Source organism: Prionailurus bengalensis, chromosome X, assembly GCF_016509475.1.
Source record: "Prionailurus bengalensis isolate Pbe53 chromosome X, Fcat_Pben_1.1_paternal_pri, whole genome shotgun sequence".
In the NCBI taxonomy this organism is placed as follows: Eukaryota; Metazoa; Chordata; class Mammalia; order Carnivora; family Felidae; genus Prionailurus; species Prionailurus bengalensis.
Window position 1 is genome coordinate 97704129 of NC_057361.1, and position 15923 is coordinate 97720051.

Genomic DNA, 15923 nt, shown 5'->3' on the forward strand with positions numbered 1-15923 from the left:
GCGGGACCGCCCGGGTAAGAAAACGGTGTGTGGGGGGGGTGGGGGAACCCAGGCGAGCAGCTCCGGCCAGAAAACCGCTCTCCCTCCTCCGCCTCGGGCGCGACCCCTCCCCGGCGCGGCACACAATAGGCGTCCGCTCCACGTTGTTTCCCAGCCCCGCGCCGCCTCGGCCCTGGGGGCTTGCGGGGTGGGGGAACGCCAGAGTCTCCCCCGCTCTCCTGCAGGCACTGCAACCTCTGGGGCGGGAAAGGAGCAGTGGGGTAGCACACACCCCACACTTGGAGATATTTCGTTACCCCCCCCCCCCCCCCCCCGCGCGCGCGCGCACACACACACACACACACACGGAACACGAAGCAGCCAGATCTCCCCTCCCGGATGCGGCTGCACCAGCAACCTCAGCTGCGGGCGGAGCCCGAGCGGCTGCCACTTCCCCCCTCTTCCCTCGTGACCCTCGCCCCCCGCCCCCTCCAGCTCTCCCTCCCCCGGCACACACCCTTCCTCGCCGGACACACCCTCCTCCTGGGGCCGGTCGCGAGCGAGCTCGGGCTCTCCAGGGGAGGGAGCGGCCCCGCCGTGGGGCAGGACGCGGAGCGCGCGGGCGAGCCGGGGAGGGAAGGAGGGAACGAGGGAGGAGCCGCGGCCGGGAGGGAGGAGCCGCGGGAGCCGCGCCGCCGCCGAGCTGCGATGTGGCCCGTCGGCCGGCGGGTAAACAGAAGAAGCAGCAGCAGCGGCCGCGGCCGCCCCGGCCCGGGGCAGTGAGTGCGCCCGCCGCGACCTGCCCGCCGCTGCCATGGCCGAAGTGCGCAAATTCACCAAGCGGCTCAGCAAGCCCGGCACGGCGGCTGAGCTCCGGCAGAGCGTGTCGGAGGCCGTGCGGGGCTCCGTAGTGCTGGTGAGTGGCCGGGGCATCGGGCGCCCCGGGGGACGCGCTCCGGGGCGAGAGACGGGGTGGCTTTCCGCGCGCGGGGACTGCAGCGGCGCTCGCGGCGGCTGCCCGCTGCGCCCCGCGCTCCGCGCTCTCCGGCTCCGCTTCAGTAAGTTTGCGCACCAGCCGCCGCCGGCCGGGGTCTGAGTCCCCGGCGCCCGCTGACAGCGCGGCGGCCGCCCGGCGCCGCGGAGGCGTGCGCCCGGCCGGGCGCCGACGGGCGATCCGGGGCTCGGACGGCTGCGCGGCAGGCGGGCGCGCTCGGAACCGGGGCCCGAGCGGGGGAGGGGGTGTGAGCTAGGGTGCGGACCTCGCGCCGCCCTGCAGCCGGCACAAAGAGCCGGGGACCGGGGGGAGACGGGATCCCGATTCCCTCCTGCGGGCACCTGAGGCAGCCGCGGCGGAAGGATGCGATGAGCGTTTTGCACACACACACGCGCGCACACACACGCACACATCGTGTACACAAAAAAGAACCCCACCCAAAAAGCCCCGGGCTCCCAAGCTCGGGCGGGCGGTGAGAACAGAGGAAGCAGAGCGACTTCCTCCCGCCACGGGGGAGAGGGTGGTGATGGGTGTCGAAGGGGTGCTGCTGCTGCCGCGGAGGGGGAGAATTGCAAACAACGGGGTTCCGGGGCGAGTGCGCGCGGGGTCGGTCGCCACTGGGCGAGGGTGTCCCCTGGGACCCAGGAGCGCTCCGGAGGCAGGGAGATGGATGGGGCCGTGGGTGTGAGGGAAGATGGTGTGTGCCGGTCCAGGGATGGCGGACCTGGGGGTCAGAGCCCCACCGCTCACGGCTGGGGGTGCCTCTGAGCCGGCAGGGCTGGGGGATGGGGATTTGAAAGCGTGTCGACCCCTTGGGAGCCCTCCATTGCACCCTCAGCCTCATCTGGATTGCCTAGCTCGGATTGTCTGGCTCCGGAGGAAAGCGGACGGGTGCTAACGGGCACTTGTCCCTTCTGTTTTGAAGACACTCGTTGCCAATTTCCTGGGCTAGAGAGCAAACCCTTAAATAAGCCATCATACCGGTTAATTAGTGTTTGTTTTGTTACTTCGGGTTTTTGTTGTAAATTTTTTTTTTTTTTTTTTTTGGTCTCCTTTCCCTCTACCTTAAGCGTCTCGTCTGCTATGTTTAAATTTCAGCATTTCAGTGTGGGCTCTTTTTGTTAAAACAACTTATCATTGGAAGGGAACTTCACAGCTTTTCCTTGTAATTTTTCTGTTGATCTTGTAGAATCTGCGATAAAGCCAACATTAAAGGGAGGCCAGGGGCTTGATCCCAACAGTGGAGAAAGTTGACATTAGTGGGAGTTCTGGAGGAGGATCAAAGGTAAAATATGTACCTTTGAGATAAAGATCTGATCCCTAATAGCTACAACTGTGCAAAGCCAAGTGACTTTAAAGAAATCTCTCTATCGTGGCTGGACCCTTGAAAGTTTAATCCTGCTGTTTAGCAGATCTAAAACCAGACCTTTAATGTTGTTTTAATGGACTTGGCTTGTTGTGTGTCTCACTGATTTTAGAATGAGGTCCCGTTGGGGTCACATTGGAACCTCGATTGTCATCACAGCCAGTTTAGAGAGGAAGGCAAGCTGTGTGCAGGGCATTTATACCAGGGCTCTCATCTTGGGTGATTGTTAAACAAGTGATTCAATCTGCCTAGCACAGGAAACGCTTTCCTAAAATGGGGAAGAAAGAAAACCATGCTTGAGCAAGGTAGCTGGCCCCCTGCTGCAGGGTGTGAAGGGATCCTGTGATGTGGACAGATGGTCTCAAGAGAGTAAATGGGTCTCCGCACACCTCTACTAGGATTTGACCAGCATTTGACCTGCCACCCTCAGCAGCAAAACGTTAAAGTTAGCATTCTTGCCCCGGCTTTTAGGTTTTAAAAAGAATTTTGTGGGGCTCAGGGCATGATCTCGCGGTTCGTGAGTTCGAGCCCCGCATCAGGCTCTCCGCTGTCAGCCCAGAGCCAGCTTCGGATCCTGTCTCCCTCTCTCTCTCTCTCTGCCCCTCCCCAGCTCGCATGCACTCTTTCTCTCTCAAAAAATAAATAAGCCTTAAAAAAAAAAAAGAATTTTGTGTGGCACAGGTGCAGCTGTCCCTTCCTAACCATTGGCTCTGTGACAAAGCTGGAAAGACTGTTAGCGGGAGCAGATTCTTCTGGGAGCTGCTGCCAGCCTGGTTTACTTGGGACTGAGTCCACAGATGTTTACCAGGCAAGGCACAGGAACGATATTTATTTCCTACTCTGGTTTGTGATCCACGCTGAGATTTGGGGAGTCAGGAGGCGGGGGTGGGGGGACAGATTCTAGGAATCTAAATCAGTGACTATCTTTTGAGCCTCTTCGTTCAAGCCATAGTGTGAGGTGCCCCCATAATTATAAGTGAATGTCACTGCCAGTTTCTTCATTTGTTTTTTTTTTTATCAGTTCCAGCCCGGGGTTGGGTCTTCGTATGCGTCTGTCGCCCAGAGTATGTACACGGATCAGTTTTGGATTATCCATAGCACCTTGGTGAATGCTGTTTCTAAGCAGTCCAGTCAATGAGGACCTAAGGAAACAGCCTTAAAGGGAGTGGACTTTCCCAACAGGCTCTTTCCTGGCCCCTGCTTTTCTGACACAAAGAGCCATTGACCAATGTTAGGAAGGCCACGGGTGGCTGGAGCACAAGTGGACCACGTTGCAGCTGCCGCCATAACTTCTGATTCTTTTCTGCCTTAAGCCCCAACGTGTTTATTAGGGACAGCTGAAGTAGGATTTACACTTGCTGCTATAAACCCCCGACATTCGCGTTAGGGCTTCAGTGTGGCGTCACACACAGGAATCCCTCACGGGTAGTGCCGGTTCTGTTCTAGATCATTGCGGGAGAGGGACTATCGCAATAAAGCGAGGTGAGTGAAATTGTTGGTTTCCCAGTGCGTATGAAGGTTATGTCGACACCATACTGTAGTCTGTTAAGTGCGCAATAGCACTGTGTCTAAAAAACAATGTACGTACCTTAATTAAAAAAATACTTCCGTGGTAAAAAAAAAAAAAAAAATTGCTGGCCATCATCTGAGCTTACAGGGAGTTGTAATCCCCGATCACAGATCACCATAGCAAATAGACGATAATGGAGACATTTGAAATATTGCAGGAAGTGACCGAAAGGCGACACGGATAAGAAGTGAGCACGTGCTTTTGGAAAAATGGTGCCCGTAGGCTTGCTTGATGCAGGTTTGCAAGAGATCTTCCATGTGTCAAAAATGCAGCATCAGCGAAGCACGATAAAGCGAAGTGCAAGGAAAGGAATCACGACTCTGCTCCTAGGATTTCACTACGGAGCCATTCCCATAGCACATGGCGCTTTCCTCTGGCGATCTCTCTCCAGAACTTGGAAAACCCTCCAAACTGAACAAATATACAGCATACATACAGTATTTCCTGTTCAGGTGTTTTTTGCTTCTTTTTTTTTTTTTTTTTTTTTAACACAGTTTCGCCCTTGTTGGCTTGTGCTAACGTCATTCAGTTTTTGCTCACTGTTTGAAAAACTCGGACGGCCGGGGCTATGCAGAGCGTGTAGTCGTGGGTTCAAACTCTCATTCAGTTATTAGTGCTTCCGTGACTCTATTAACGGTGAAGCAGACAGAGAAAGAGACTGTTTTAGTTGCTGCATTTTCCTGTAAGTTTGACGTTTATACGAAGGTCAGTTTTAACCTGGGGAAAGGGATAATAACAGAATTAACCACTGGCAGAGATTTCCCAGGAGGGACTTGGGGAGGAGTATTATAACCTGAGGGTGTCTGTGATTAAGGGAGAAGTGTTTACATACACGTTTAAAATGCAGAGTTTTAACGCTGTTTCTGTTACATTTGGGGCTAGAGCTATTTGTGCTAGCGGGATTGGGGGCGGGGGGGGGGTGGTGGAAACAGGCATTTGTTAAACCTGTTGTATTCTGGCTGCCTTTAAGAGGAGTCCCTGTGTCAGCCTGGGAAAGGCACCTGGTAGGTGTTTAAATACTGTTGGCCTACTGCTGGGGAACTGACCCTCAATTCCTTGTGCGGAGAAGGATCTGGAAAGAGTTGCTAGATATTACGGGGTGTAGCCGCTTGAGGCAGGATATTTCCCTGGCCGGCACCAGCTAGATTTCATATATAATAACTCTAGTAGAGGAAAACTCTCCAAAAGCTGAGAATTACTGAAGAGCGTCCGCAGCTGTTGCCTCCCCCTACCCACCGCACGCAGCCACCTTGGCTTGGAATGTGTGTTAGGTTCGCATTTAGGGAAGGCCTGGAAACGAATCGGCCTTCCTGCTCTCTCTTCCCAGGGGAATCTGTGGAACGTACTTAATATAGGACCAAACAACTTAACACAGTGGAATAAAGCCGGTTGCATTAGTTTTTGTTTTTGTTTTTTAAGTTTTATTTATTTTGAGACCAAGAGTGCAAGCGGGGGGGGGGGGGTGGTGTTGGAGAGAGAGAGAGAGAGAGAGAGAGAGAGAGAGGGAGGGAGAGATAGATTCCCAAGTAGGCTCCTTACTGTCAGTGGTGGGCTGAGACAAACATGTGAAACAGATCCCTGGATTGATTCCTTTCCTATTCTAATCATTGTTAAGCCTTCTTTTTTAAAAACTGTTTATTGCTTTGTGACACAGTAAATTCATATTTGTTGTAGAAAAGTTAGAAAAGCAGACGAGAATAATCCTCTCATTACTCAGAGGAACTGTTAAAATTCTAGCATATGCATGTCAAAAGTCTTCTGTATATACGAAAGCATGTATATACGAAAACATGAAAAAATATCATACAAACTTTAAAATAATTTTTTTTGCTTATTACTATTTGTGAACATTTATTTCTTCGCTTCAGTCGATATAAATCTACATAGTCATGTTTAAAGATTGCCAAAAATTCCCCTATGAGTGTATCGTAGGTAATCATCCTTTATTGTGTTATGTTTTGATCATTTCTCATTTTGTGGTGTTACAAACGGGAGTTGTACCCTACAGTGGCTACTGGCCACCTGTGACTATTTACATTTACATTTAGGGGCACCTGGGTGGCTCAGTTGGTTGGGCGTCCGACTTCGGTTCAGGTCATGATCTCGTGGTTCGTGAGTTCAAGCCCCGCGTCGGGCTCTGTGCTGACAGCTCGGAGCCTGGAGCCTGCTTCGGATTCTGTGTCTCCCTCTCTCTCTCTGACCCTCCCCCGTTCATGCTCTGTCTCTCTCTGTCTCAAAAATAAATAAACGTTAAAAAAAATTTAAAAAAAATAATAAATTAACTTCCAAAATTAGCTCTGAAATTGCATTTGCCACAGTTCAAATGCATAGAGTCACATGTGGCTGGTGGCCACCACATAAGACTGCTCAGACGTGGAAGCTTTCCATCACTGCAGAAAGTTCTTTTGGACAGCATTGGTGTAAACATTAACTGGGGAACATCTTTGGGCAGGCATTTTCAAACTTGCTAGATTGTCCCTTTAGGAGAAATTTCCAGAGTTGGAATTGCTTGCTCAAACATTAGACACATTTTTAGTATTAAAAAAACCCTCCGGGAGGGGTGCCCGAGTGGCTCAGTCGGTTAAGCGACAGACTCTTGATTTCAGCTCAAGTCATGATCTCACGGATGTGGGATCAAGCCCTGCTTCGGGCTCCGTGCTGGGTATGGCACCTGCTTAAGATTCTCCCTCTCCCCGACCCCCCACCCAACCCCCGCGCACTTTCTCTCTGTCACTCAAAAGAAATAAGTTTCTTAAAAATAGTAAATAGAAAACCCTCTGAAAACAAACTGGTGGTTGCCAGAGGTGAGTGGGGGGAAGGGTGAAACAGGTGAAAGGGGTCAAGAGTACATGTATTGTGAAGGGCACTGAGTAATGTATAGAATTGTTAAGTCACTATAGGGGCGCCTGGGTGGCGCAGTCGGTTAAGCGTCCGACTTCAGCCAGGTCACGATCTCGCGGTCCGTGAGTTCGAGCCCCGCGTCGGGCTCTGGGCGGATGGCTCGGAGCTTGGAGCCTGTTTCCGATTCTGTGTCTCCCTCTCTGTCTGCCCCTCCCCCGTTCATGCTCTGTCTCTCTCTGTCCCAAAAATAAATAAACGTTGAAAAAAAAAATTAAAAAAAAAAAGTCACTATGTTGTACGTATGAAACGAATATTACACTATGTTAATTATACTGGAAGGTAAAAATTAATTAAAGGAAAAAGGAAAGTCCTCTGGAACATACTTTTTTTTTAATTTTTAAAATGTTTATTGAGGCTCCTGGGTGGCTCAGTCGGTTGAGCATCCGACTTCGGCTCAGGTCATGATCTCACGGTTCGTGGGTTCGAGCCCCGCGTCGGGCTCTGTGCTGACAGCTCTATGCTGACAGCTTGGGGCCTGGAGCCCGCTTCAGAGAGTCTGTGTCTCCCTCTCTCTCTGCTCCTCCCCTGCTCACACTCTGTCTCTCTCTCAACAATAAATAAAGATTAAAAATAAAATAAAATAAAATGTTTATTATCTATGTTGGAGAGCGAGGAGGGGGGAGGGTTAGAGAGAGAGGGAGACACAGACTCTGAAGCAGGCTCCAGGCTCTGAGCTGGCAACACAGAGCCCGATGCAGGGCTCGGACTCACGAACCGTGAGATCATGGCCTGAGATGAAGTCGGACGCTCAACCGACTGAGCCACCCAGCTGCCCCTGGACCGTGCTGTTAAATTGCTCTGCAGAACGTTGTCGCCATTTACTCTTATGTCAGAAAATGCCGGTGTTCATTTCCCCTCTCCCCCGTGCCAACACTGGTTATTAATATTTTTTAATCTTTGCAGTCCGATAGGATAGGAGGTAAATGGTACATCACTGTCCTAATTTGTATTTCTTTAGTTACTCTTGAACAGCTTTTCAAACGTTGATTAGCCATTCGTATTTCTTCTTTTGAGGATTTGAGCGAACCTTCTTACAGACTTATTTCCTTGTTTGTAAGTCTTGCAATAACGGTCTCAACCCCAAGATTCTGTTTCGATAAGTCTGGGGTGGGGCCAGGCATCTGTACTTTAACCAACTACCCAAGGTGATTCTGATGTGCACAGAAACGCTGCTCTAGACTCCTGGCCCCTGCGAGTACCCCTGACAAATGAGGACTTAGCTACTCCTTAAACACTCCCTCCCTGTTAGAGAGGGGTACATTAGAAAAGGCTCTTGAGCTGAAATTTACTCTAAGATCCACCGCGGCCAGGCCTTCCCCTGCTGTTTGGAGCCGTATAGGCGATGTTTGCTTCCTCTTTCACATGACAACCCTTCAAATATTTGGGGCCATCCACCATGTCATTTTTAAACTCACTCTTCACCAAAGCCAAAGAGACTTCATTTCTTTTCCTCTGTTGCTCACGTGACTTGGTCTCGAGATTCTTCGCCGGCCTGGTCATCCTGTGGGCTCTTGTCCAACATGTCATTGTCCTCCTTAAAATGTGGGAGGCAAGAGCCCAGTCTCAAGAGTCAGACCTGGGCTTGAATCTGGCTTCTGTCACCTGCTTGTGACCAGGTCAAGATCAGAGGCAAGTAACCAGATCTTGTTTTCCTTATCTGTGAAATGGGGATAGATGGTTGTACCCACCTTGTGTCGTTCTCATGAACGTTAAAGAAGGTAGTATGTGGAAAGCGTCTCATGTCTAAGTGGTTCGTAAAGGTTTAGAAAAGGGGGCGCCAGTGGAGGTCTGACTCTTGATTTTGGCTCAGGTCATGATCCCAGCGTCCTGGGCTCAAGCCCTGCGTGCCCCCCCCCCCCTCCCTGCTGGAGCTGAGCATGAAGCCTGCTTAAGGTTGTCTCTCTGCTCCTCACCTGCTCACGTGCACATGTGCTCTCTCTCTCTCTCTCTCTCTTAAATGAAAAAATAAGGTTTAAAAAAAAAGATCTGGTGGGGGCACCTGCGTGGCTCAGTCGGTTAAGCATCCGACTTCGGCTCAGGTCATGATCCCCCCGGTTCGTGGGTTTCAGCCCCGCGTGGGGCTCTGTGCTGACAGCTCGGAGTCTCTGTCTCCCTCTCTCTCTGCCCCTCCCCCCCCCCCACTCATCCTCTGTCTTCTCAAAAATTAAAAAAAAAAAACCAAATTAAAAAGATCTGGTGGAAACAAAGGTATTCTAGAAGAGTCTGTCACAGATGGGGGAGGGGGAAGTGTTTCTTACCCTTTCTGGATCCTAGCCAGGAAGTCAGGGGCTGTGTATTCATCTCTGTTCCCAGTGCCTCACATGTTGCCTGGGATGTGGGAAATATATTGGCGGCGGTATGTGGGATGGACAAGGTGTTAGGTGACTGGAGGCCAGGTAACTAGTTAAAATATAGTACATAGTTCCGGAGAGAGATAAGAAAGGCTTACCTGAGGCAGTGAGAATGGAGATAAGGGAGAGGATGTAAGAAATGTTCCAGTGATAGAATCAACAGGATTTGGGGATTTTTCTTGAAGGGGGAGGATAAGAGGAGAGGAGGTGGAGTCCAGATGGGGCTCGAACTTACAACCCCGAGATCAAGAGTTGCATGCTCTCCAGACCGAGCCAGCCGGGTGCCCGAAGACTAGGGTTCTTGAGGGCAGGGAAGTGCTCCAAATGGGATCAGGAAAGGGTGGAAGAGCCCGGGTTGAGATGAGATTGTAGGCAAGATTAGCTGATTAAAGAGGTTTGCACCTTTGGGGGTGATTAGGGAAGTGGGGGGGCAGGGCGTGGAGGAATGGTCTGGAGGCCAGCCCCAGACTTCCAGTTAGAACGGAGATGGGAAATTAGGTCACCCCCTGGGCGGCTCCCCCTCTTGGGGGGGGGGGTTTGAGTCGTGGGGATGAGGGGCTGCCTGGGATGTTTCCTGCCCTAAAGGGACTCACAGACCCGGAAGGGAGATTAGATGTATGCAAATAACCTAAATTGAGAAGGCAGAAGTTGGCAGCAGGCTAGAGATTCTGCCTTTGGTGTTCAGTTCTAGTGACTTCGCTGCCTTCCCCGCCCCACGTCCTTTTTTTGTGATCCTTAATGTTTTTCAAGAGTTTGGCCCTTTCCGGGTTCAACAATGTTAAATAGGCCTTTGCTAATGAACACTGTTCATCTCTGTGGCCCTTGCCACGTTGATTTGACTACAGAAGCCTTTTATTTTCTTACGGGATCGGGGAAAGTCAATGGTAACGTTTAACTTTCAGAAATTCCTGTGTAGCGCACAAGTGTAATAACTCACCTTGGCACTCCTTTACTTGACCTCCAAGGGCTGGAAGGAATGCTTGCTACCTTCCCAGACCCTTAGTACTCCACGTCAGGAAACCCCCTTGCTTGTTTGTGGGAATTCAGTTCAAAGGAGTCATTTACCTACCTGGGTGTTACTTTCTTCCGAGATACAGAATCATTATTAGTAGGGCATGTTGAAAAGTTGTTAGTTTTTTTGTTTGTTTTTTTTAACACAGAAAGGAAGGCCAGAAACCACGGGAGGGAGAAGGAGCTAGAGCGGTTTCCCCTTTTCTGTAAATCCAACGGTAATTTTATGATGCACATCTCTTTGGGATGTAGATCTCTTGGTTTCCTTCAGCCTTTGCCGGGAGGGCAGAGGGGTTCGTGGGGGACATCGGCCTGCTGCTTTTATCAGCCTTTTTGATTCGTGCAAGGCTCCACCCTGGAAGCTCTCAGAGCAGTCGCTGGGGCCAGGGGCCAGTCTCATTGAGCTCCATTGCCTGGAACCCAGGGCTTGTCAGAGCACAATGATTACGAGTGGGATCTGGGAGGACACTGCCCAGGTTCAGAGTTCAGCTCAGCTGCTTACCAGCTGGGTGATCTTGGGTCAGTTACTTAGCTTTCTCGCCGCTTGATGACCCCTCTGGTGGGCTTGTTGAAAGGCTTAAAGGAGGGGCGCCTGGGTGGCGCAGTCGGTTAAGCGTCCGACTTCAGCCAGGTCACGATCTCGCGGTCCGTGAGTTCGAGCCCCGCGTCGGGCTCTGGGCTGATGGCTCAGAGCCTGGAGCCTGTTTCCGATTCTGTGTCTCCCTCTCTCCCTGCCCCTCCCCCGTTCATGCTCTGTCTCTCTCTGTCCCAAAAATAAATAAAAAACGTTAAAAAAAAAAAATTAAAAAAAAAAAAAAAGAAAGGCTTAAAGGAGTCGTCACTTACGAAGCGTTTAGAGCAGGGCTTGGCCCGTGGCTCTGCCCAGTGCTTTTGGCTCTCATTAATATTCCCAGGCTTTACGGCGGGCAACAAGGCTTTTGTGTATCACAGGTCACCGGACAAAAGTAAACCGTAAGATGGGAAGCGTGGACCCTGGCTTTTGTTTTTTTTTTAACTTCCTTGCTCCAAATGATGCCCCCAAAGGTAAGCTGCGTGGCTCAGCCGAGACTCCTCCCCCTCCTGGAACGGTAAACTGGTAGACCTCTCTCCATTAGATTCTTGGCAATATCTGTTCCCAGTTGGATTTGGTCGTATTGAAGAGCCCAGTGGATGTGAGCGGGGGCTCTGGGTGTTTGGCAATTCTTGCCTTCAGACTAGACTAGTCTGATGAGTATGTAGGAGGGCTAGTCGTCTAGTAGGGAGGAGCACCCCGGCCTGTGCCTGGGGAGATGGTGCTCCCCTCTGGGGAACTCTGGAACTTGTGTGGGAGGGCTTTGGGAGAAGCACAGACCTTTATGACAGTGCGTTCAGAGTGGTTTACGCAGACGGATGGGGAGAGGAGAGTTGAGCTCTGTATGGAAAAAGAGAGCTTCAGTACTCTTTCCTTTCCCTCTCAATACTTTATTGACACCCCTTTCACTCATTAATCTTCACTTTTTAAATTTTTAAATTTTTAATTAATTTAGTTTTTAATGTCCGTTGTTTTTTTTTAATTTTTTTTTCAACGTTTATTTTATTTTTTGGGGGGACAGAGAGAGACAGAGCATGAACGGGGGAGGGGCAGCGAGAGAGGGAGACACAGAATCGGAAGCAGGCTCCAGGCTCTGAGCCATCAGCCCAGAGCCCGACGCGGGGCTCGAACTCACGGACCGCGAGATCGTGACCTGGCTGAAGTCGGACGCTTAACCGACTGCGCCACCCAGGCGCCCCTTAATGTCTGTTTTTTAAAAACGTAAGTGAATATTGAAATTTGATTTTTTTAAAATATGTATCTATTCTGAGAGGTAGAGACAGCATGAGCAGCGAAGGGACAGAGAGGGAGACACAGAGTCTGAAGCAGGCTCCAGGCTCTGAGCTGTCAGCAAAGCCCGATGTGGGGCTCGAATCCGCAAACAGCGAGACCATGACCTGAGCTGAAGTCGGATGCTCAACCGACTGAGCCACCGGTGCCCCGAAATTCGAATTTAAGAGCCTTTTTAAAGATCTATTTTGGATATGTGTATTTTAGTGGAAACATGTTGAAGCCTCAGTGTCTCCTAAGAAATTAATGTACTTCGGGGGCGCCTGGCTGACTCAGTGGGAAGAGCGTGCAACTCCCAATCTCGGGGTCATGAGTTCAAGCCCCGTGTTGGGTGTCGAGATTCCTTGAATAAACAAAAACTTGAAAAGAAATGAATGTACTTTGTATTCAGCTACTTTGGTTTCGTGGTAGCAGGGTGAGTTCTATTAGGAATGGCGCGCGCAGGTTCCAGCACAGTCGATGGGATGGAAAAGACGGCAGCTGTTCCAGTGACATGTGGTTTATCTATTGTCTGTGCACGACCTCGAACAATCAGGCCTAAATTTGCTCTTAATGATTTCCTGCAATTGTGCTTCACCTTTTTTTTTCATTGCCCGTTCGCGGGAAGTTGTATTTTTGCGTTTCTTGACAGCTTCTGTCGGATCGTATATGATTCAAGCTGCTGAGAAATGTCGGAATATTCTAAGAAGTGCCTCTGAGACAGAACATCTTTATTTGAAGTCTTTCAGTGAAGTGTGTCGGGAGGCCGGGGAAAATGCATTTGTATGATAATGCTTTCTAGCCGCTGCCGAGACCTCGTATTTTAACAGCCCCAGGCTTACCAAGAGTTCAAAATGTTCTCATGCCCATGACTTCGCATGTTCTTACAGGTCACTATTAAACATACACCACAGTTTGGCCACCCCTGTTGTGTAAGTGGGGGAAAGGGAGACAGGCTGTAGGCCGTCCGTATTTAAATATGTATTTTTTGACGTTTTATTTATTTTGGAGAGAGAGGGGGGACAGCGGGGGAGGGGCAGAAAGGGAGGGGCCAGAGAGTCTGAAGTGGGCTCTTCCCAGACAGGAGCGAGCCCCACGCGGGGCTCGGACGCGCGAACCACGAGATCGTGACCAGAGCCAAAGTCGGAGGCTTAACCGACTGAGTCCCCGCCCCAGGCGATCCCTATGGAGTAAATGACAGAACAGGTAATGAACTCCAGGTGTCTTGACTCCTTTGGTGTAATCGGGTAAGGAAGCACTAGCTTCTGGGCTGGATTCTCCCATAAATCAGGCTGTGGAAGCTCTTTTTGTGTGGTTTAGGTGCTGATCTCCTTCTCCTGGGAAGCAGTGTTTGTTTCTGAGCGAGCTTAGGTCTCCGTAGTGGGGAAGGAGGAGGTGAGGACAAAAACAAAAAAAGAGGGGTGGGGTTGTGATTGAAAAATGTGGGCAAGCTCCGTATAGGTTTTTTCCTTGCCAAAGTAAGCCTAAGGATTTTGAGAACCGTTTGCAATTGGCCGTTCTTCCGTTCTTTGCTATTTGAATAACTATATGGAAAAAAAAATCTCCAGAACACTGGCTCTGCAGAGGTACCTGGGATCATATTCATGGAACTGTTTTTATGATTTTTTTTTTTTTGCACGGGTTAGCGCTGCCCAAAAATAACATATGTATGTCTCTCCATGCCTTTGATATTAGTAGCTTAGTTTTCCCACTTGCGAAACGGCCAGCTTGTTACGCCTTGCAGGACCCGGTGTCCGTGCTCCTCGTGTCCATGGAAGAGTGCTATTGGCATAACCAGTTTATTTTCGTAGGTTAACAAGTTTCTAATGCTTCACTGCGTTAAATGGTTTCCTAGAGACCTGAAGGAGGGAATACCACCTTGTAAAGTGCCTAACTTAACCACCAAGAAGTAACTTCAGTCCCGGAGGGCGCTGAATCAACTGTTGCAAAAATTGAACTGCATCATTATTAAAAGCTCCTGGGTGGTGGGGAGGGGGCGGGGGCGCCTGGGTGGTTCAGTCCGTTAAGCGTCTGTCCGGCTCTTGATTTAGGCTCAGGTCATGATCTCACGGTTCATGGGATCAAGCCCCAGGTCGGGCTCTGCACTGATGGCACAGAGCCTGCTTGGGATTCTCTCTCCTCTCTCTGCCCCTTCCCCCATCACATACACGCTCTCTCTCAAAATAAATAAACCTTAAAAAAAAAAAGAAAAAGAAAAAAAGCTCCTAGGGTCCAATCGCTCTCCCTCTGTCCAGAAGAGTGTTTCCGTGATGCTCTATGGCTTGTGGAGCAGAGAAGGCTCTCCTCGCTAAGCTGACCCCACGGGACAAGAGCTTCTCCACTGTCCACTACCAGTGACCGCCGTGACTGCCTCTGGAGGAATTTTGCTTCTGTCTTCCCGCTTGCAAATGAACATTCTGGCAGAATGCCCACCAGGAGAGCCAGCAGAGAATTCCATAAGGCTCCTCACTTTGGTACTGCAACTGAAGCCTGGCCCTCTCTCCCTGCCTCCCTCCTTCCTCTCTCCCTCCCTCCCTCCCTCCTTCGTCCCTCCCTCCCTCCTTCCTTTCCTCCTGACTCCTGCTCTGCTGTCCACTGCTGGCTCAGCACCGTCCCAGGCTCAGACCAGCCTGGGCCTAAGCAGGGGACATCAGAGGAGTCTCAAATCCAGACTTCAGGTTCTGGATAGGCCTCAACTCCTACGGGCTGCTGCTTCTGCCCTCTTTCTTTCTTTCTTTCTTTCTTTCTTTCTTTCTTTTCTTTCTTTCTTTCAAGTTAAAAAAATTTTTTAATGTTTTTGAGAGAGAGAGACAGAGTGTGAATGGGGGAGGGGAAGAGAGCGACGGAGACACAGAATCCAAAGCAGGCTCCAGGCTCTGAGCTGTCAGCACAGAGCCCCACGCGGGGCTCGAGCTCATGAACCGCGAGGTAGTTACCGAGCTGAAGTCCAACGCTCAACCGACTGAGCCACCTAGGCGCCCCGCTTCTGCCCTGTATTTAAAACTCATTTCCTGGTCACTGGGTTTTGTCTTCTTCCTTGTCCTCTTTATGTCACTGTCCCAGTCATGGTGTCCTTGACTTACCCCATCCCCTGTAGCTGAGCCCCTGCCTTGGCTTTCCAGCCAGTTGCCCAGTTGCTCTAGAAGTGAGTTCTGGTCTTCCTGCTGGTCCTGGGGAGGACTGCCCTCCCTTCCCTGTGACCCTAAAACAGCTTGAGCTGAGCACGGTGGGACCAGTGGACTGAAGGGCTGAGTGTCTGCTTAGAGAATTGAGGAGAGGCAGAGTGTCCAGGATGAGGCGGCCCAGCCAGTGGCCCTGCCGACGTTTGGACTAGACGCACGGCCGTCTTCATTTCCTATGGCTGCTGTGACAAATTGCCACAAATGTAGTGGCTCAAAACGTGAGTTTATTCTCACAGTTCTGGAGGTCAGAAGTCCTATAATCAGAAAGGCAGCAAGGCTTCACTTCGTCTGGAGGCTCTAGGGGAGAATCCGTTACCTGGCCTTTTCTAGCTTCTAGAGGCTGCCTGCGTTCTTTTGGCTCATGGCCCCTTCCTCCATCTTTCGGCCGGCAATGGCTGGTCGAGTCTTTTTGACATCCTGTCACTCTGGCCTCTCCTCTGATTCTGACTCTCCCGCCTCCCTCTGTCACTTAGAAGCACCCTTAGGATTACATGGGTCCTGCCTGGATAATCCAAGATGGCTTCCCCAGCTCAAAATCCTTCATCACGTCTGCAAAGTCCCCTTTGCCACGTAAAGTGACAAAGACATGCGTCCCAAGGATTAGGATGTTGGACCTCTTTGGGAAGCCATCATTCTGCCTACCCCACGGGTCTTGCTGGAGGTTGAGGATCCATGTGGAGAACATGGATCCTTGAAATGGCGGAGGAGGAACAGAGATCTGCTAGATTG

General features: G+C 50.8%; 1 protein-coding gene across 3 annotated transcripts in view; it reads left to right on the forward strand.

Annotated features, from left to right (window-relative positions):
• Positions 1-644: 644 nt before the first annotated feature.
• The window catches only part of DOCK11 (dedicator of cytokinesis 11), a 204439-nt gene continuing 189160 nt past the window's right edge, over positions 645-15923 (forward strand). For 2 of the 3 annotated variants that reach the window (XM_043571394.1, XM_043571397.1), the window contains exon 1: positions 645-895. In XM_043571394.1, the coding sequence (XP_043427329.1) occupies positions 794-895 (102 nt within the window). In that variant the 5' untranslated portion in view covers positions 645-793. The remainder of the gene's footprint in view (positions 896-15923) is intronic. The other variant, XM_043571396.1, reaches the window with a different exon arrangement.